At 38.2% G+C, this 21,663-nt stretch overlaps 1 protein-coding gene across 21 annotated transcripts in view; it reads right to left on the bottom strand.

Moving 5' to 3' along the window:
- The window catches only part of MAGI1 (membrane associated guanylate kinase, WW and PDZ domain containing 1), a 641,003-nt gene that overhangs the window by 78,838 nt on the left and 540,502 nt on the right, over positions 1-21,663 (bottom strand). For 11 of the 21 annotated variants that reach the window (XM_025456491.3, XM_025456481.3, XM_025456483.3 and 8 more), the window contains 5 exons: positions 20,592-20,674; positions 15,614-15,652; positions 10,053-10,110; positions 7,392-7,519; positions 4,742-4,834 (listed from right to left, as the gene is read on the bottom strand). In XM_025456491.3, the coding sequence (XP_025312276.1) occupies positions 4,742-4,834; positions 7,392-7,519; positions 10,053-10,110; positions 15,614-15,652; positions 20,592-20,674 (401 nt within the window). The remainder of the gene's footprint in view (positions 1-4,741; positions 4,835-7,391; positions 7,520-10,052; positions 10,111-15,613; positions 15,653-20,591; positions 20,675-21,663) is intronic. The other 10 variants (XM_025456482.3, XM_025456485.3, XM_025456490.3 and 7 more) reach the window with 2 other exon arrangements.

The raw sequence follows: 21,663 nt of genomic DNA, 5'->3' as shown, positions 1-21,663 counted from the left end.
AGATGGTATCTATTTAGTGTGTTTCAGCATGAAGATCCAAGAGAAGGTAGAAGAGAAAAATGGAACTGCTGTCCATCATCTGAAACACTTTTGGTTTCAGATCACATAGTTTGGCAGCAATGGAGCTGTCCTGAGACCCTTCACAGAAGATGAAGTGGGTCTTTGCTTTGTGTCTTCTGTTTTGCTATAGTTTATACTTTGCAATACAACATCCAATGTGTTGCCTTGGGCTTGGCTTCCACTTGCAAAACCAACAGAGCAAAAACTTGTTTCTAATCAAACAGAAAACATATTCTGAAAATACACTGAGGGACAATTGGATGCTCAGCAGTTGAGCGTCTGCCTTTGGCTTAGGTCATGATCCTGGGGTCCAGGATCGAGTCCCCCATCAGGCTCTCTGTGGGGAGCCTGCTTCTCCCTCTGCCTATGTCTCTGTCTTCTCTCTGTATCTCTCATGAATAAAGAAAATACATAGAAAATACTAGGAAACATATGGTCACAAAGAATAATTTGATAAAAATGTAGAATCACTACTTTCAAAATTAGAAGTCATTACTTTGAATTGAATTCTAAATTTATGTCATTTTTCCTATTAATTTTCATCTTTTAACTATTTGTAAAATAGCCCAGACATGTCCACTACTAAAATTTATTGTCTAAAAAAGTTTAGGACATGTGGTTTAGAATATTTTAAATCCAAAACATCGAGGGACCCGGGTGGCTCAGTTAATTGTCTGCCTTTGGCTCAGGTCATGATCCCGGGGTCCTGGAATTAAGCCCCACATGGAGCTCCCTACTCAGTGAGGAGCTTGCTTCTCCCTGTCCCTCTACCTACCACTGCCCCTGCCTATTCCCTCTCTTATAAATAAATAAAATCTTTAAAAAAATCCAATACATCTAAACTAAATGAAAAAGTTACTAATAAGCCATATAGCTCCAAATTCAGTTGCCTTATTTAAAATAAATTAATAGCTATAGAGCTAAATAATTTCCAAACATACTACCTCTGAATTTTCACTGAATTTTCTTAATGATATCCACAATAACATTTTGTGCACAAACCAAACATTTTATTTGTGGTTTTGTTAGGCATTTCTCTATAATTGAGACTTACTAGAATTTCTCTGGCTATCCCAAACAGTGGACCTAATTTCACGTTTAGACTTTTTAAACTCTCCTAATTATACTTCCTAACTCCTGCTCTTTTTGCCATGGCTTCCCCACCTTCCCTATTTCTTTTCTATCAAAAGTGTTAATCAAAATAAAAACACCCAGGAGAAAAAGTCTCCATGTACCCCTGCACCAGAGCCTGGCACCCAGGAAGAAAAGTTATTTTTGGTTAACTGTAGCTAAAAGGCCTTTTTAAAAAAGGTCTCTGGGCACACATACAATTTTTAATTGCATATTTCAAAAGTTTCCGGGTCTTAAAAAGGCTCTTTTAAATTGCCCAGACTCTCAGTTCTGCTCACGAGCCTCCCTCTTGCCCGGGCAGTCCCAGGGCTGGTTGGAAGCTTGACAAACTACAGCCCTGTCACTGTGGCTAAAGAAAGGCAAGACTTTGAAGCATTCACCACGCAAGGTTGTCTGCCAAGACATCAGTAAGGTGGTGTCAAGTGCACTCAGGGCTTGTTGGGAGACAGCTGCCACGGCAATTATCAGATGGAAAATTGAGGACAGGAGTGAATAGCCTACATCCTTAAGGCAGGGGCAGCTAGGAAATTCGGAGAGCGTGAGGGGAAACACAGTTGAGTTCTGCAGAGACAGCACCAGCCATCATCTTCACAATGAGGCTTACTCAGAGCATCTGATTAAAACTCGCCATACCTCCTCCATCACCCCCCACCCCCCGCCCTTTCCTGCTTTATTTCTGTCCCTAGCATTTATCACCATGCAACACAGCATAGGTTGTATGTATTGCTTCAGTAATGTGTCTCCTTCCTGCCCATCCCCGTGCACGGGGGCACCGCATGTGAACACGTGCACAAGCACAGTGATGTAAGCTCCAGAGGATTTCTGCTTGTAGACCTGGTGTGTAGAATTCTACCTGTTTCACTTGATGTGCTCCAAATATTTGTGCTGAATAAATGAGCGAAGGAACAACAGCTCAAAGAAATGAGATTTAACGTGTCTTTGAGAGGGCGGGAAGAGGTGGTTGGGTGTTTAAGCTTCTCACCCTTATTATAGGCAAAGTTAGAAAATGTGAAAATGTGCCTGGCAGTTTAACTGAATGAATTTTTTCAAAGCCATTAGCATACTGTGAACTTAGAATGTTTTCAGCTTAATAGAGACACGAGCAGAGCTTTGAAATGACACCGCTGACTTCCTTTTTTAACGCTTAACTAGGGTGGGAAGATCACAGGGTTTCACATTCATGCACGTTTTATTATGTTTTATGTATGAGTGGTCATCAGTTAATGGAGCTTTGGAAAAGAAGTGCTTTTCTACCTTCAAGCAGTGGCATTTGGAGCTCTCTGCTGCAGCCCTGTGGTACATGTTATTTTCTAAGAGATCCTAGTCTGTGGACAAGTTACCAGTTGTACAATCTTGTTATGTAGGAGAATCGCCTGATCAGCTCTTTTTTATTAAAGGTACTCATGTGTAGGGCTACTCTAGACTCGTTCAGGGTCCTTTGGGTTCTTACCTAAAATTCTGCTCTTGAATGACCCTTAGGGGCTTGCTTCTTTGCCAGGCTGGCACTGTTCTTGGCACCAGTGTTTGAATACCGTGGACCAGTGATGTCCAGTAGCACGTTCTATGACAAAGACGGTGCTCCATATGTGCACTGTCCAAAATGGCAGTCACTAGTCACATGTAGCTCCTGAGCCCTTGATATGTGGCTAGTGGAACTGAAGAACTGAATTTTTAATTTTTTAACTGTAATGAATTTAAATGGCAGCATGTAGCTAGTGGCATCTGTACCGAACAGCACAGGTTTACACTATGCAATGAGGTGTTTCCCCCCAACACAAAGAAAGACAAAAAAGCAAATGAACAAAAAGGGTTTTAGCCAGAAACTTAACTGTTCCTAATGACAATCAGGATTCAGATTGGGTACTCTACTACCTACTGGCTGTGTGGCCTTGGGCAAGTCACTAAAGCTCTCTCTGCCTGAGTGTTACATGTGTAAATAGAGGTAATGATGATACCAACCTCACTATTTAGGAGAGTTGTAAGGAATACTCGTGGCAGATAATATAGGTAAAGTGCTTTGCAGGTGTCTGGTAAATAAAAACAGCCCAATAAATGTGTGTTGTTATTTTAGAAGATGGTCATGGTAGTGGAGGGATGGCCACAGAAATCTCTTAAGCACCAGGTGGAACTGGAGAGTTTTCCTAAGAGCAACTCTCTTGAACATTATCATTTGCTGGAATTGGAAGTGCACTCTTGATCAAAGGAAAGTTTCACTGAGCATTGAACATAGTAAAGTTAATACCAAACAGTCTAACCAACTTAGCTACTCCACTTCTTCCTGAGAGTACTATAGGATGGTGGATCAGCAGCAGGCAGAGAAGCCAGACAGCATGAGGTTGCAGAAGGAATTTTATACTTAAAAAATACAGAGGAGGCTACAATTATATTGTTATTAATGTTATTATCTGCTATGTTTTATCTTTATTAAAACCATTAGCACCATAAAAATGTGCACCCAAGCCAGGAGAAATTATTTTATATAAACTGGTCATATCACCAATCTCATGATATTATCAGTGAGGAAACAACTTCTTTCTCATGAAAATTGTCATGTAAGAATGAAAATTAGATGAAAGAGTTTTTCTACTTTTTATATCTAATACAATAATACTTCTTTAAAAATGTACAGAGGACAAAGATAAATTTTAGTCTTTTTAATGGGTCTGTACCACAAACATTCCCCAATTCTATCATATATAACACCCGTTCTATTTTTTCTTATTTAAAAGGAAAACAATAAGCAAAAAACCCTCCCAAATCTTCTCCATCATTTAAGAGTAATGAGGCCTGAAAGTAGCAAGATTCCGGAGATACCAATTTTCAAAAGTGAACCTCTTTGGGGCTCCTACCATTTGTGAATGTAAATGAGCAAGGCCCTATGAAACACTGTAAAACATGCAAAAATGCCAAACTACAGCAAGAAGAGGAGATGAGTATTTAGAATATAAAAATATCAAATAATTTTGTATCTAAACAAAATCTTAGTCAAAACCAAATATGTTGACAAGGATCTTGAAATATCTCGAGGTGCCTTTTCAAATTATCTTATTTGAGCCCAATACTAAACATCTGTAGTGTCTAAATCAGTGATTTACAACTCTGGGGTACCCCCCCCCCCCCACCGGGGCATTGGGCAATGACTGGCACATTTTTAGTGGTCACAACAGGGGAAGGCTGCTACTGGCACCCAGTGTACAGAAGTAAACGATGCTGCTAAACATCTATTGCACAGGACAGGTTCCACACGACAGAGAATTATCTAGCCCAAAATGCCAACTGTGCTGAAGCTGAGAAACCATAATGGCAATTAGTTATCATTTTCAGAGCATTACAATTAGCTGAAGAAATTTACACAAAAAAAAAGCTTTCAATTTTCTTGACAAGTTTGATTAACAATATATTTAAAAGTTCTAACATTATGGTTTTCACTATCAAAGGAATGACTTGGGAGCTATGAGTTCCTTAAAACAAAACTAAACAAAACAAAACAAAACAAAAAAAACAACTAAATTTTTTAGCTAAACCCCTGGTCATTATAAAAACACTTTACCCTGAAGTGGAGCTTCTCTGGCTGGCTCCGGATTGCTTGGAGGGTGGTTTGGAATAACAGGAGGCACAAGCGATGAATGATCTTCTGTCCATTCTATAAGAAAAAGAAACAATTTACTGTTTTCCCTCCAAGCTGCAGGTCAGCTCACTCAGGATCCACCTTCTTAATTATACAATGACCCAAACCAATAAAACCAGGCACAGAGAACTTAGATCGAAAAAAAAATTGGTATCTGATCCCAGTCTTTATTAAGGACATCATGATTCCCTGTGTGTCTATCTGTCTCTCTCTCTCTCTCTTAAGGCCTTTGATTGTCTCTTTCCTAAGACCTTTGACTGTCTGTCTCTACCTCCCAAGACCTTTGAAGAAAGAGATATTGTGATATAAACAATAAAAACTTCAATTTTCTCTGGCTAGAGAGTCCTTAAGTGAGACCAAGTAAAAAATATCAGGAAAGGTAATACAATCAATTGATGCCAGCCCAGTAAGGGCATAAACTTCTCTCATGCAGTTGAGACACAGACTGAGCTGCTGAAGCCTGCTTGTCTGAGGTGGTAAAGGTGATTTCAGCAGTTTGCTTACGTGCTATTCCCTACCATCTCTCAAACCCGAATGGGACCTATCACCAATACTGCTGTGTCCTAACTGTACTCATACTCAACTTGGAAGCTCAGAAATAACTCACTGTGAGTGGCCCTTGAGATTTAGTCACTTTCCAGCTAAGCTAATATATTCAACTGTACACCTCCATTCCCCAAACAGCACTTTCTAACACAATAGTTTCACCAGCTTGGAAAAAATATTTTAAGATATCTTTTTTAAATAGAAAAGAGATGAAGGTAGAAAGGAGAATTTTTCCAGAGGTGCACACACATACACACACACACACACAGATACACACATACACACTCTATCTGAAATACAGTCTAGGGGGTGCCTGGCTGGCTTAGTTGGTAGAGCCTGCAAGTTTTGAACTTAGGATCATGAGTTCTAGCCCCACGTTGGGTGTAGAATTTACTTAAAAAACAAACGAACAAACCAAACAAAAAGCACAACAGTAAAATACAATCTATGGCAGTGATTGGCTACCTTTGGTTTATAGGCTGAATTTGGCCTTAGTGTCCATTTTTATACAGCTTTTTAAAAAAATATTTTATTTATTTATTCATGAGAGAAACAGAGAGAGAGAGAGAGAGAGAGAGAGGCAGAGACATAGGCAGAGGGAGAAATAGGCTCTATGCAGGGAGCCCGATGCAGAACTTGATCCTGGAACTCCGGGTTCATGCCCTGAGCCAAAGACAAATGCTTAACCACTGAGCCACCCAGGCCCTTTATACAACTTTTGAGACAAGGATGGCTTTTCTATTTTCTAATTACCACAAAAAATTAAAATGGGAAATAATTTGTAATACATGACAATTACATGAAATTCAAATTTCAGTGTTCATAAAAAATGTTCTATTGGAACACAGCTGCACTTATTAACTTTATATCTTAACTTAATATCTTATTAACAGATATTAATATATATCTCCTTTCAATATGTTAAGAGCAGAGATGAACAGGTGTAATAGGGACTTTATGAATAGCAAAACCTAAAATATCCACTCACTGGCCATTTACAGAAAGGGTTTCCCAACTTCTACTCAATAGTCTATATTTATTATATTCAATATTACAATAAGGAAAGTATTATATTTGATTTTCATATGTTTGCTATTTGCATATTATGTTGAAGGGGTATTAAGCCTATCATTTTAAAAGGCTGCAATGAAAAACTAGAAAAACTATTAATAAAGAGATGGTTATTAACAAACAGATCTATTAATTAAAAAGGTGGCTAAATGAAGTAGAGATTCACAAAATGGAAAATTATGCACTTCTTAAAAATAATTGAGTAAATCTATATCAATCAGCTTTGAAATATGTAAGAAATAAACTTAAATGAGAAAATGAAGTCACAAAGCTAATATATGTGTATAATATATATACACACACACATGCACACATACATAAAAGTTATGATCTGATTTTTGTTAGAATATGTATCTACGTACAATCCTAGAAAGATTCTGCACAGTGTTTATCATTGAGAATGGGACAGGGGCCAGCAGAGGAGAACTTAATGTTCTCTATTCTTGAGCTGTTCATATTTTTATAAAGAGCATGAATTAACTTATAGTTTTTAAAAAGCATTCAAAATTACCAGCTCTTTTTGATTCTTACATGTCATGTTCCTAAAATTAGAACTCCTAATTTTTCCTCCTAGTGGGGGAAAGTTAGAATTATGCAGGAACTCCTCTTAAAGTGCTCAAAGCCGTTTCGATTTAGACACCAGTTGGTATGTAAACATGCTGGGGCAACAGAAAGTCCTCCAGTCTGATGACAGCCTCTTTCTAAATTACAGTGGAGAGTGGGGGGCTTGGGATTGCCCTCCCTCCCCCTCTCCACGCCAGCCCCCCCCCCCCCCCCCCCCCAGCTGATGTCTAGGTTCTGGGCACGGATCTCCAACAGAAGCTCTGCCATCCACCTCCTGCAGGACATCAGGTCTATAGGATGGCAGGAGGATGTGAATACAGAGGCCAGTTCTGACCACACGGGGGTGTCAGCACCCCAAGCTCCTCTGCCCACACATCAAGGGAAAGCCAACCTTCTGGTGGCTGCTGCTGCTGTTGCTGCTGCTGCTGCTGCTGCTGGGGCTGCTGCTGCTGCTCAAGCTGTTTCTTCCGTTTGGCTTCTAGAACTGGGTTCTCATATTGTGTCTTCCGGTTGATGTGGCTGGAGCAGGAAGCAGACAGTATTCAGTTAGGAAACATTTCATCCCACAAGCAAAATGCCAGTCTGGCCAAGGCCCTTGGCCAGGTAGGTGGTCTAAAACTCTAACTATCACATGTCACCATATGCAGTTAGGACGAGGGAAAAGAAATGAATACTTTCCACATACTGACTGCTTAGATGCTACCAGTTTTTCATGCATTTTATTTTAAAATCTTCAGTAAGGGCCAGGAGGTAGGTCCCATTTTAATTCACATTTTGTGTAAGGGAAATAAATTTCTGAGCAGTTAATAACTCACTTAACATAAAATAGCTAGTAAATAATAAAGAGGCATGCAAGCTCAGGTCTGTCTGCTTTCAAATCCCAGGATTTTAACCACTGACTCTTCTAAATGTCCAAGAAAGCACCCTACGGGGAGAGGTACTTTAATCCCACAGAAAGTAGACTGCAGAATTCTTTAAAAATGAGATTAAAGTGGAGATACAATGTTGTGTGTAACAGGTAATGCCAGACTGCTGCATGACTTCCTACAGCAGTTCACAGAAGCATAAGCACTCACCCAAAGTTCAAAGAAGGGCTCTACCAACATCTGTCAACTATTTTGATCAACAGACATGGAGTCAGGATTAAAAGCATAAGCCTTAGGCAAAAAAACTCCAAATGCAGCTAACCTAAGCAAATGTGATGGTTCAAAGTGACAAAGACCTAGATACTTCAGAAGGCTCTAAAACTAATAAGCCCATGGCAAATCAAAAATACACATGCACACATATGAATACCTGTACATACATGGCTTTTTGCCATGGCCTTAGTGTACATGCACATATGTTACACAAACATACATACATTTTTCCCCCCACCAAAATCATACTTCATTAGAGGTTCAGGAACATACCTATTATGTGATTACAGTATTCAGAATTCAAAATATTTCTTAAAGGTGGGCTTGTCAAATAGGGTGGATAGACGAATTTCCTTTAATTCCTATGACTAGTTGCTTATTTGTTAATTCTTTTAGGCAATTTCATGCTAAGAAATGGTCTAACATAACAGGCATGTGGAGCTGATAAGACACAGTGAAGAGGACCAGATAGTAAAAGTAAGGTAACACAAAATTCTCCCCTCAAAACGGGTCTCTTTATCCTACAAAGCTGCAATCTCTTCTTCCTTTTCTCTCAACGCACAAATTAGTTGAGGGAGACCTCAAAATGAACCCTGAATAGACAGGAACCCCACTAAACATGTGAAGGAAAGATGATCTGCTGGGCACACAATGGAATTTTATTTTATGAGTGTCAGAGAAGCAATGGAGCTTGCTTTTCTAATGTCTCAAATCACCAAATCCTTCTTGTTAGGTACAGAGGTAGCAATGTGAATACTGGCCAATGACACTTGCTATATTGAACTCATAATTTTTTGTAATAAGATGCTGAGCATTTTACAATTTGCATCATATGTTCTGATTGCCAGGCATTATACTTTTCATTACTAGTAGAGCAAGGGATAGAAAGCTTGCTAGTTATCTTCACTGCACCAGGTAAGATTATGATGATAGAATATTTATATAGCATTTGTTTCTTTCTTTTCTTAAAAAAAAAAAAAAGATTTTATTTATTTGACACAGAGAGAGTGCACGAGCACGAGCCAGGGGAGTAGGAGAGGGAGAAGCAGGCTGTCTGCTGAGCAGGGAAGCCCATGCAGGGCTCAATCCCAGGACCCTGGGATCATGAGCTGAGCCAAAGGCAGAAACTTAACTGACTGAGCCACCCAGGCACCCCTGTTTTTTTCAAAGAATCTTTTATTAGTTATTTATCATCTTTCTCAGAGGAAGTGAATAGAGCATATCTGCTTCAATGTTCAATATCTTGGGTTTCTCTTCTTTCAGTATCATCCTAACAACAGATGGTTCTAATGGATGGATAAAGTGCCCCATACTAGAATAAGGTACATAACTACAGAGGTCATGAGGATGATTTAAGAGTCTTAAAAATGGAAAATAGGAGTTACATGGATGGTCCTCAGGCAAGGGAGGCAAAGAAGCATACGAGGTCTTGAGCTTGGCCCAGTTACCTTCTTAATTCTGGTGACATTTCATACATTACTAAAATGTGTCTGGCCCTTTTAGAAAGTCTGAAAAGTTCAGACCTGGCTGGGGCAAAAAGTAGGCAAACAGGCTCTTCTTCAGAAGACAATCCCTACTCATCTGTTTTGCTTTTTTCATTCATTCATTTATTCAACTAATACTTAGTGAGTAGCTGCCATATGCCAGGGCTGTGTTGGGTCCTGGTAAGCTAGTGGTAAACATAAGACTTAGATCTTGCCCTCATGAATTTTATAATATAATTTACGGTCTTCAGAATTGTTGAATATTTTCTCATTCATTGAAATATGCATATATATTTTCATTATAAAATTATGATGTTGCTATTATTAGCATTATAAGTTTGTACCTTATAATGATGACAAACTCTGTTCACCATAAAGTACATAATGGTAGAGAAGTACAAACTAAAACATGGATTAATAACCACTTACTCTACATAGTAGATACCATAGACAGGGTCTTCAATCTTTTCCCAACCAGCAGGCAGTTCTGAAAAATAAAAGAATATTTAGAGCAAGGAAAGCATATTCTTCAAGAACCTAAGGATTTTCAACAACCAAGGCAAAAAGAGAAAGGCTCATAAAAATGCCTTAAATCCAATTAAAACTATGGATCCTAAAAACAACAAACTAAAAGGCAGTCTTTTATTTATTGGTGTATTTTTCTACATGAGGAACAATGCTTTACAGATATTTTGCACAAGCTAATAAAACTTAATAAAATGTAGTCCCTGATGCCTTTGTTCCAAATCAACTATTAAATTAGATTTTAATGGCAATAATATAGTTAAAATTCGCCTTGAATGCCTAGTCTATACCTTAAATATTTACAGTTTTCTCATTTTATTTCTGCCTGCTTTACCACACACACAAAAATGGATGAAAATTAATGTTTCTTTTCATTTTCAATACAATAGTGCTGGTTTTGCTCTCCCTGGAATAAAACAAAATTTGCATCTTATTTCCTCCTGGTTTCTAATTAAAATGTGAGTAAGTAAAAGATGGAGTTGGGCTTTCAAACTGAATGCACCTATCCCTCAAGGGCAAGATTCAACCAGGCCCACCTTCAGTAACACTTTGCTTGTGAAAGCAGAAACACAGGTCCTGCCATCCGGGAACTCACTAGTTAAGGGGGAAGACTTTATTCCTTTTTTGTGGTGATGTAAACTGGCATTGTGGAATTTGTGTGCCTTTCTGAAAATCTAACCTCGCTCTACTGGACTTCACTTTGCAAGGTTTCCTACAAAGGCTGGAATTTTATTAACTAGCTAATAGTGAGTGCAGCCACAACAAGAATCTACTGTGAGAAAGCCCAGTGCGCCAGATAATTTGACTTGGTGAAAGCAGAAACCAGGTTGTGTTTTGTGTCATTAAACAATTCTTTCAAGCAGAGCAGCAATTCCTCCGCTTAATTTCAAAGCCATGTGGATACATACACGGTTTCGGCAAGCTTGAATAATGTCATACTCCAAAGTGAATCATTATTCCTAGAAGTCAGCTACTAAGACCAATATGAACGGAATAATACAAACATTTGAAATATCACTTATTTTGAAATACTAGATTCTTTTTTTTTTTTTTTTAATTTGAGGAATCCTAGGGTCACCATTGTCAAAGAATGATTCTTTCATCAAGGCATAGGGCTTACACGTGGCACAAACAGTCCAGTACTGAAACGGACTCATGCATGTGTACCCAAACACACACAGGCTAATTACTCAAAGTTTATATTTTGCTCAGATTTGGCTGCATATCAAGAGACATTAATTTCATGGTTTTTGCTCCACATGTTATCTATTTGCAAACAAAGAGACAGGTTTTCCCATTTTTCTTCTATTTTTTTTTAAACACTTAGCAGGTTTTAAAGAAGTCTTGAATTCCAGGAGACATAAGCTACTAAAATGCAAGACAGGTCCAATTTGCAGATGTTGATACAACTTGGCATTTTTATCTGCCAAGTCTTACGAACTGATGCAAATCAAATGCCCGGGAAATGGTTTCCCCTTACAAAGCTGGAAATTACCATTTAAATGAAAATGAACCAAGAAAATATTTCCAAGGAGAAATCGAAGATTAAAAAAATGCAAATTGGGGCACGGTCCACCTGTTTGTTCAGGCATGGGGTGGAAGAGTGGGTAAGTATGTGTAAGGGCACCACTCTGTTTAATTGAACCAAATCTTTTCCAAAACTTGCAACCTTGAATATTTGGTCTATCTTTAGATAAAATGGGCACTATAAAGAATTCAACTCATCTGTACACTTATCATGATGAGTACTGAGTAATGTACAGCATTTTTGAATCACTATATTATACACTTGAAACTAATAGAACACTGGATGCTAACTCATTCAATCATTGATTTGTCAAACATTTAGAGTGTCTACTGTCTGTCTGAGGGTGTGGTAGATATCAGGGACACAAAGATAATTACAAGTACACAACTAAGCAGACAGTTCAAACACTATACAGTTAGTGCTTTGAGAGAGGTCCGAAGAGGGTAGAGAAAAAGACGCCACCTAGACTCTTGTCCTGTTGTCTAGTTGACAACTTTATACTCTAGAGTTGAAAAATATGGCAGATCAATTGATATTTCTGGACGTTTGTAAATTTAAACATATCTTCTGGGACAGATTAGCAAACTCCAGAAATTTTCCAAGCTAAAAGTCATTTTCAGTTGAAAAGACAGATTTCCCGCTTCCAACGTGGTGATTAGCTTAATAATAGGAATTAGTCTCTTAATGCTTAAAATAGAAATGGGTCATCGATTTAAAAAAAGATGTTTATCCTCGAATTTGTCTTTTTGTTCTAAAAAGCTGAGAATGACAGAAAATGCCAGAGCCCAGAAAATAACGGCATTACAATTTTTTTTTTTCACTAAACACTTTGATGTTGTCTGAAAGGTCAGCTCCTATGTCTAACAACTGCTGGACATCAGACCAGAATATACTACCTGTCACAGCTATTATAGCTGAGACCCTTTTGGGGTTGCCCAGACTGGGAACTGAACCTTCACTCTACCACTTCATAGATCTGATGTCGGACTAGTTACTTAGTATCTTGCAACCACATTCTTCACCTGGGTTTACTTCAAGGGTCAACTGTGGATTAAATGAGGATGCCTATAAAACATTTTGCACAGCACCTGGCATATAGGCTCAACAAATGGCAATGTTCTAAGAAAGCAGAAAAGGAACAAGATTTATATGGCTTGCTTGCTAGCCAACTCTGCCTTTAAAAATCTCATACTTACTGTCAACACAGAAGCAAATATGAAGTAGTCAAATGTTCTAAATTCTTTCCAGAAGAGATGTGTTAGCACATAGATTGAGACATGTTCACAATCACAGATAGATTTCAAAACTGTGACTTAGCCTTGGTGGGGAGGGAACCCCCATTTTCCTCGTCTCTACCTCTTCAAGCTGGTGGGAGAACCTAAACACCCTACAGTTCCAAAAGGGAGTACTTTCCAATGCTGGGAAGATGCCTGCAGAGCATGCGAGAAATTCTGCAAACCAAAAGTGCATAATGCAGCTACTGACCCAGCTCAAAAAACAGAGTTCAGAAATGACAACTCTATAATCAAATGATCTGTGCCAACTGCCTCACCTCTGAGAGAGAGGCAGATTACAGACAAGGTTTCCTTGTCACATCTGGAGTTTCATTGTTTTCTGAAAACCTGACAGTTGCTGTTGTTTGAAATTAGGACCCTCTTGTTAAGAAAATGGGCAGTGAGCTTGTCAATAGAATCTGGAATGAATGCAAGAGAAAATTGTGTGTGTGTGTGTGTGTGTGTGTATACACTACTCTTTACACAGTGGGTATGTGTGGACAAAAACCGAGAGTCCTATCTACATATACATTCTTCTCTAGACCCATATTAAAGGCAAAAAAGTACCACAAGGAGTATTAAAAAGTTCAACAAGATGGAATTAGCTAATAAATAATAAAACTACTAGAAACATCGATATATGCTGATCACAGGGACAAATAATAAGACACATTTTCATTAAGCTTCCTCACAAATGCTATGGGAGCTCCTCTTTCAGCCTCTCTTGATAAAGAAAGGGAAGCTAAGAGAAGGTGAACGTCTTGCCCAAGACACAGAGCCAGTAAACAGGAGAGCCCAGACAAGAAGCCAGGAAGCCTGATCTGACCCTAGAGACAGTTCTACCATGTCACCAAACCATCTCCCAGAATCACCACTATGACCATGAGAAATAATATAAGGAGTCAGTAATGCTTTTTTTTTTCAATCTTCAACAGCATAGGAAAGTTCCTACAATATTATAGTTATAGGGAGAAAAATATGGAAACTTTTTTCCTAAAAATGTCAACATTCAAACTTCCATAGAAGTTCCCTGTACACGTATATTATCTCTAAGAGCCATCCACAGATAGCAGTGGTCATTCAAACATTTCAATCACCTAGCAAGAGTGATTTAAATTGGTTCAGTAGGGATACCTGGGTTTAGCAGTTTAGCTCCTGCCTTCAGCCCAGGAAGTGGTCCTGGAGTCCTGGGATCGAGTCCCACATCGGGCTCCCTGCATGGAGCCTGCTTCTCTCTCTCTGCCTGTGTCTCTGCCTCTCCGTGTGTGTTTGTGTGTGTGTGTTTGTGTGTGTCTCATGAATAAATAAATAAAATCTTTAAAAAAATAAAAATAAAAAAATAAATTGGTTCAGTAAGTGATTAAGGCACTCATTGTGTGTCTCAAAAACCTAGTTGGCTTTTTCAATTACTTTATCAAGTATTACCAATTAATTTTTTTGATAAAATAAATTTCAAATTATTCTATGCACAGGATGAATCTCAAGTCCTTCTTACCACAATGACAAGGACAACTTATAAATACCTTTAAAAAATAAGCACCATTTAATAGTTATTGACCAATGTTGGCATATCCATCAGTTACAACAGGATACATCCCAAACAGCAAGAACAGAGCTAAATTCCATTACATCATGACTCCAATCAATCATGATTGATTACTAAATAAAACAAAATCAAATGAAAACAATAATCTATTATTAAGCATTTATGTTTTTAGTTTTTAAGGCTATCTCAAAAAAGTTAGGTTGATTCAATAATCTCAGGACAGTTCTACTCATATTGATGTTAAACAATCTTCTATCTCAAAAATAAATGATGGTCAATGTTCAATAAGCCAAGACTTTTATATGAAATTTAGCTTGAAAAACTGTGTTTTCCAATCTATCCTTCAGTAAATGCATCAGATGGAATGCAAACTGATTTTAATATTGTTCAAAGCTAAAAGTAAAACTTAGCATAGAACATAATTCAATATATCCCAACAGCAAAGATAAAAGCATTTAGCATTATCTGCAAATATAAATTATTTCTAACTGCAACAATTAGACTTGATTTACATGGATACACACACGCCAAGGAAAATGTTACATATAAGCTCCACATCTGGTTTTCAAGCCATTCACTACATTTACCAAGTCATCATGTGGCTGGTGACTTAATAACACAAGTCTAAGACTTACTAACTATTCAGTTGATCAGGAGAATTACTGTATTGCTATTACTTCTACAAAGATCCTTAAGAGTTTGGAGGGTTTTTATTTTTGTTTTGCTTTGCTTTTCTGTATGACCCCTATAGATAACCACCTGCACCAAATGAAGAAATGAGGTGGAGGTTATACGAGAGACGAAGGCACACAGAAAGCATCTATCCTCTCAAGTCTTTTCCTCAATCTTCAATTCACAAGACTACCTAGCACGAATTTGCTAACCCTCATTCTAGTCTCAATTCACTCATTTTCTTTATAGACACAATTTAGTACAACTCTGCATGGTGGCTGCAAGTCAGACACAAGGGTTATAAGATTGACCTTTCATGGATAAGCCGAAATGAAAATCATCATTGAAGAAGTGCAAACTAAAGAAATTGAAGGATTAAGCAATTCGATGGAGACAAAAGCATTCAGGGTGAGTCATGCAGAGGCAGCAGGCTGGGAGGGTTTACCTAGTTCACTGTCCAGCTCCTCGGTGTGGACCCCTTCTTCTCCAAAGGAATAGCACAAATGAGACAGAAAAGAAAGAGAAAAATTCAGACACCAACACCAAGAAAGAAAACTCCCCTCAGAAAAACAGCAGCAAACACATCACTCTGTTTTGTCCTTACCTGCATTGTGGCCTGTCTCACTGGCTTGGCTAGTAAACCAGAGACCTCAGTGTAAATCACAAAACGGTAAGAGCTGATATTGGCAACATAATTATATGGCTCATTTCCTTGCACATCAGAATAGGGTTTGATTGGTTGTAGAAGATGACAAATACCTTTGTGGTTTCAATGTTCTTAAGTGGGAAGTCACTTATTACAGACCTTATTTCGGGCAAACAAAGCTGTTACACCTTTCAATAGGAGACCTTTTAATCCTGCAATAATCCTCTAGTCAGCAAGGCAATTATGCTCACAATTAAAGCATTACTTAACTTATAAGTAATACTGCTGCCTGAAAAATGGAAGGTGAGGTCAAACTGAGAATGCAGATTGTAAAATGTGCTACACTCCAGGGTCTTACAGAGGGAGTTAGAGAGGAATTATGTCAGCAAGTTAGGGAAGCAGGCTTGAAGGCTGCCCTGAAATGAGTATGGGGAGCCATCGTTTAGTTTGTATAGGACTTCTAAGTCAAACAGCTCAGAAATATTAGAATGAAAATGCTCTCGTAAGTCAGAGGGCAAAAACCAATCAAGATACTTTCCATTCTTGACCTCCTCCTGCTGTAAGTAAAACATTGTATTATAACAGAACGTGGGACAACACATAACAAATCACTGCATGTGTAAAGTCTCTCCAGCTACAGAGCAAGTGGCTGTTCCCTCTGCTGTATGCTCCATGAACACAGAGAATGAAACTGTTTTCACTACTGTAAAATGCTCAGTGCTGAGGAGTTTTTGGCACATGGTAAGTTCTAAATATTTCTAAATGGATCGATGGATGTCTTGATTATTGACTTTAGCAATCAACATGTCTTGATTTAAAAACGATTCAACTGCCAACAATAAGTTTTGGTGTTGGCATTCTCTCTTAAAAACGGAATCTTATTTACATAAAATCTTTCAAGAAAATACCCATTTAGATATTATCAAATAATGTTGGGGGGTGCATGTATTCGTTTCTCCAAAAAGTATTTAATGAGAGAGACCTACTATGGACCAGTCACTGTGCAAAGTGACAGACCAAGTATCCTTATGGGGGAGGAGACAAACCTCAAACTCCCATAAATAAAACTATAATTTAAACTGTGATTATTTCTCTAAAGTAACACATATCACAGGGTGACCTAATCGTATCTGGGGGCAAGGTCATGGAAAAAGTCCTTGAGCTGTAACCTAAAGGATATGAACAATTTAACAAAGAACTGAAGGTGAAAAATAACTGGAATTTAAGCTTTATGACAGCAGGGAATTTTTGACTGCTGTGTTCATTGATACATCTGAGGTTCTTAGGACACACTTGAATATAGAAGGCAATCAATAACTGTTTGTGAAATGTAAGAATATTCTAAGAGAGAACCAGTGGGGCTGAAGGGCAGAGTGGAGAGAAACAAGAGTGAGAAAAGTCAGGGGTCAAACCACTTAGGGCTTGGGGACCAGCTAGGGGGAGGGCTGAGTATTAATGGTGCAGACAGATGACCAGTGAATAGGGCTTGAGGGAGTGGTCAGTGATAACGCAATCACACTGACATTTTAAGACTGCTCTGGGTACACTGTAAAGAGAGTGGGAAAGCGTATGGGTAAGAGATGAGTGTGACCTCAACTATGATGTGACAAGTGGTGAAGAAGATATTGAATGGATTCCAGAGGTATCTGGGAGGCAAAACAAATTCAGAGGGTAGATGGGTGGACATGAATGTCTAGGTAAGTAGTAGGTCAAGGGGGACTGAGGTATGCATGGATTTTACCCTGGAACAAGGTAGGGAACACCTACAGAGGACCAGGTTTTGTGGGAAAAGAGATCATTAGTCGGGTTTTAAGTGGACTGAGTTTGAAGTCTCTTTCAGACAAAACGCATTATCAACCAGGCAGATTAAAATAGTGGCCTGGAGCCCAAAGGCAAGGTGAAAGATCAAAATCCCAGTTCATCACTTTTTTTGAGTTAGGAAACAGAATATATAGAATTTTTACAATAAGAACGATGCTATATTGTTACATTCCATGTGTCTATGACTTCCAGAAAACAGAAAGACAGAAGCAAGACTGTGACCAACATTATTCTTCTTCGCATCATGACGTAAACAACACAAGGCAGATTTGTGTTAACAGGCAAAAGAAAATGCAGGTGTGGGGACTGATAAATGACAGAGTGGTAACATCTGGTTATATATTTATACTGTTGGTGTATACAGACACACAGACATGCATATAATTTCTAGAAAAAAGGATATGTGAATCCTTTTTTTTTTTTTTTTAAAGATTTTATTTAGTTATTTGAGAGAAAAAGACAGAGACAGCAATAAAGATAGAGAGCATATAAGCAGGAAGCCTGATGTGGGACTCAATTCCAGGACTCTGGGATTATGACCTGAGGCAAAGGCAGATGCTTAACCTACTGAGCCACCCAGGTGCCCCAAGGATATGTGAACCCTAACACTGAAGGGATAATTAATAAACCAGCAGTATTTGGTATGAATACATACTTGTTCCAGAGATACTGTCATTAACACCAATGACAAGAATTCTAAGAATTAAAAATAAGAGTTGACCCTTAAACAATACAAGGGCTAGGTGGTGCTGACTCTCTGCAGTCAAAAATCTGTGTATAACTTTGGACACCCTCCCGCCCCCAGAACTTAACTACAAATAGTCTATTGTTGAAGACCTTAGAAATAGCATAGTTGATTAACACATATTTTGTACACTGTAAGTACTATATACTGTATTCTTACAACAATACTTAATCTTTCTTAATATTTTTGGCTCTTCACAAAGATATAAGATTCATTTGCAGGCTTCTCAAATAGTCAGAAACCTCCCAAAATTTTTCTAATATATTTATTGAAAAAAAATCCACATAAAAGTGGACCAGTATGGGCAACCCCGGTGGCACAGCAGTTTAGCACCACCTGCAGCCCAGGATGTGATCCTGGAGACCTGGGATTGAGTCCCATGTCGGGCTTCCTGCATGGAGCGTGCTTCTCCCTCTGCCTGTGTCTCTGCCTCTCTCTCTCTCTGAATGAATAAATAAATAAATCTTTAAAAAAAAAAAAAAGTGGACCAGTACAGTTCAAAGCTCTGTTGTTCAAGGGTCAACTTTACTAGATTTGGTAACAAAAGCATTCAGTAACTCTACTCAACATTTACTCAATAAAGTTTCTCTTGGTAAAAGCTACTGGGAGTCTTCTACCATCTAGAAAATACATTAATAGGCATTTTCATATGTTCCAGTGTAATTATAATGGAGACCGACACTGAAGATCCTATAGTAATAAGTCTAAAATGCCTTCACAATCATCAAGCATCAAATAAAGATTAAATTTTGTTCCCTGAAATCTTATGGTTGAATGTTTTTATGTTCTGATCTTTGAAAATTGGTCACTTTTATATTACATGTTAAATATAATATTTGAATAGCAGGACAGTTTCTTATCCCTTAAGCATGCAAAATAATGAAGCTGACCACACATTTTCAATTCCTTCTTCAGGAATGAGACTAAGCAACCAAAATAAAATGAGCATTTCAGTCATGCCTCCTTAGTCAGAAGGATTTATATTTGCATTTGGAGTCAGATAAATACGAACACATAATTCTATGCTCATTTCATGGTATCTGCAATCCATGTACAGCAGAAGGATATAGGAGGACAAGGTTTTGGCAGTATTACAGTTTACCGACTGATATTTTCAGACAAACCTCAAGTTTATATATACGACAATTCTGTCCCATAGGACAAATTAATAAAATTTCATTATCTTACAGTAAAATGCATATTCCATAATTATACCACTAATTCAAATGCCAGAGATGAATAATGAGTAGCAAAACAAACCATTTCCCTTTTAATTCGTCCATGTCAAAAAAGTAATTTTGGTAGAACTTGGGATAGACTTCGGTGTACTGAAAAGAAACATATTTCTTCTAATTTTTTTTTTCATTTTGGAAAAGTAATTAGAAATCCTAAAACCCTGAAATGAAATCTTCAAAATAGTAACTCTTATAGCCAATTGATTCTTTTTTGAGATTAACAGGGAAAGTTGGGCTAAGGGTAACACCTCAGGCTCTTTCTTAGAAAAATGTACTTTTCAGATAATTAGGATATATTCTAAATTACACAGAAATTCCCAAAGAAGTCACAATCTGCTTTCCCTGTGTCAAGTTATGAAACATGTAGAATTCAATAAAAGGTCTTGATTTTTTCCTTTGAGACTTTGTAATATAGGATTAGGATCCAATAGGTAAGTAACCAGAGCATCTTTTTTTCTCTATTCCCAGAGATTTTTCTAGAGTTTTTTTTCCATGGTCCTGAAGGTAGAGGTTACATCTTCATCGAAACAGTTTGTCTTATTATTATTTTTTTTAAAGATTTATTTATTTATGATAGACATAGAGAGAGAGAGAGGCAGAGGGAGGGAGAAGCAGGCTCCATGCCAGGAGCCTGATGCGGGACCCGATCCCCGGGCTCCAGGATCGCACCCTGGGCCAAAGGCAGGCGCCAAACCGCTGAGCTACCCAGGGATCCCCCGAAACAGTTTGTCTTAAAGTGACTTCTAATGGAGATACTAGCATGAATCTGTATTCATGTGTAAACAAATCATTCCTTTAAAAACAATTCTGATTCCCCTGCTGCTTTTGGAAACTACAGTTCATTTACTAGAAATTGGATTACCTTTTAAAAACTCAATTGTTAAAACCTGGTTGCTCTTGCTCTAAAACCTTAAAATTTACACCTATGAATGAGCCCCCAACTCACTTGAACCAAGACCTCTTCCTAGCCCCTTACCATCATCTTCACACTCTTCCAGAGGCTTCTGCTGCTTGTTCAGGCACCGAGGGTCTAACCAAGATGTTGTTTTTGTATTATGGCTGAAATCGAGAAACAAAAACAAATACATTTGAAAAGGAAAAAAAAAAAAAAAAGCAAAAAGCTCAACGGCAAAAGAATTACACATTCTTGAACATTTCCCCTCAACTAGAGCAAAGCTATTTTCCAACAGCAAAACCAACCCAGAAGAGAGCCCAAGTTTAGAGTTAGAAAAGGCTCGGGAAGGGCCTTAGGTAGACTTTTTAACTCATCTAAGGTATAACCATTCCATTACAGAAAGCTTAAAATGTGACACCAGTTTTATTTCTGAAAAATGAGTTTCAAATGATACTCTTTGTCTATACGGTCTCTCCTTGTCCAGACTTATTTTATGTCTTCACCTTTGCAGAAGAGCAAACTCCAATTTGCTTTAAATTTGTCTCTGACTTAAACCTTGGATGCTGGAATTCACAAAGAAGGCTGCTATTTCACTCATTATATTACATAAGATTTCCCCTGACACTGCGAAACTACCTCAATTCATGCAATTGGCTCACAGCTGCTAATACCTATCATTAATCACAGCATACTGAATTACGTTGCACACAGAGTGAAGGCAACTTGAAATTACCTATCATAAATAGGACTTGGGCCAAAAAACCTCACAAAGCTTGAAGCAGCTGAACTGTCTACTTTCTGGAGGGCACAGCCCAACTCCAGATGAAGTGTTTCAACGGATGCTGAGCCAGGCCTTGACGGTCTGAAATTGTACAGCAGTATTCCCAAGATTACTGCCCAGCAACCATGTTAGAAGCATCATGAGAACATCTGGAGGAACTGCCCAGAAAAAGCTCAGTACCCTGGGACAAAGTTCTCCATGACTCCCAGGCCACTCTGTGCAAGTTCAAAGAAGGCCAGTAGTAGTTCAAGTTACAACCAGAAATGAAAATAAGAAATTAAAAAAAAAAATTTTTTTTTTTGAGGTTTAGGTAGTAACCTTAATTGTTTTGGGACATCTGAAGTTTAGGTTGTAAACGCTGAAAAACATTGC

This window comes from Canis lupus, chromosome 20 (genome assembly GCF_003254725.2).
Source record: "Canis lupus dingo isolate Sandy chromosome 20, ASM325472v2, whole genome shotgun sequence".
NCBI classification, from domain to species: domain Eukaryota; kingdom Metazoa; phylum Chordata; class Mammalia; order Carnivora; family Canidae; genus Canis; species Canis lupus.
This window is presented reverse-complemented; position numbering and strand designations above follow the sequence as displayed.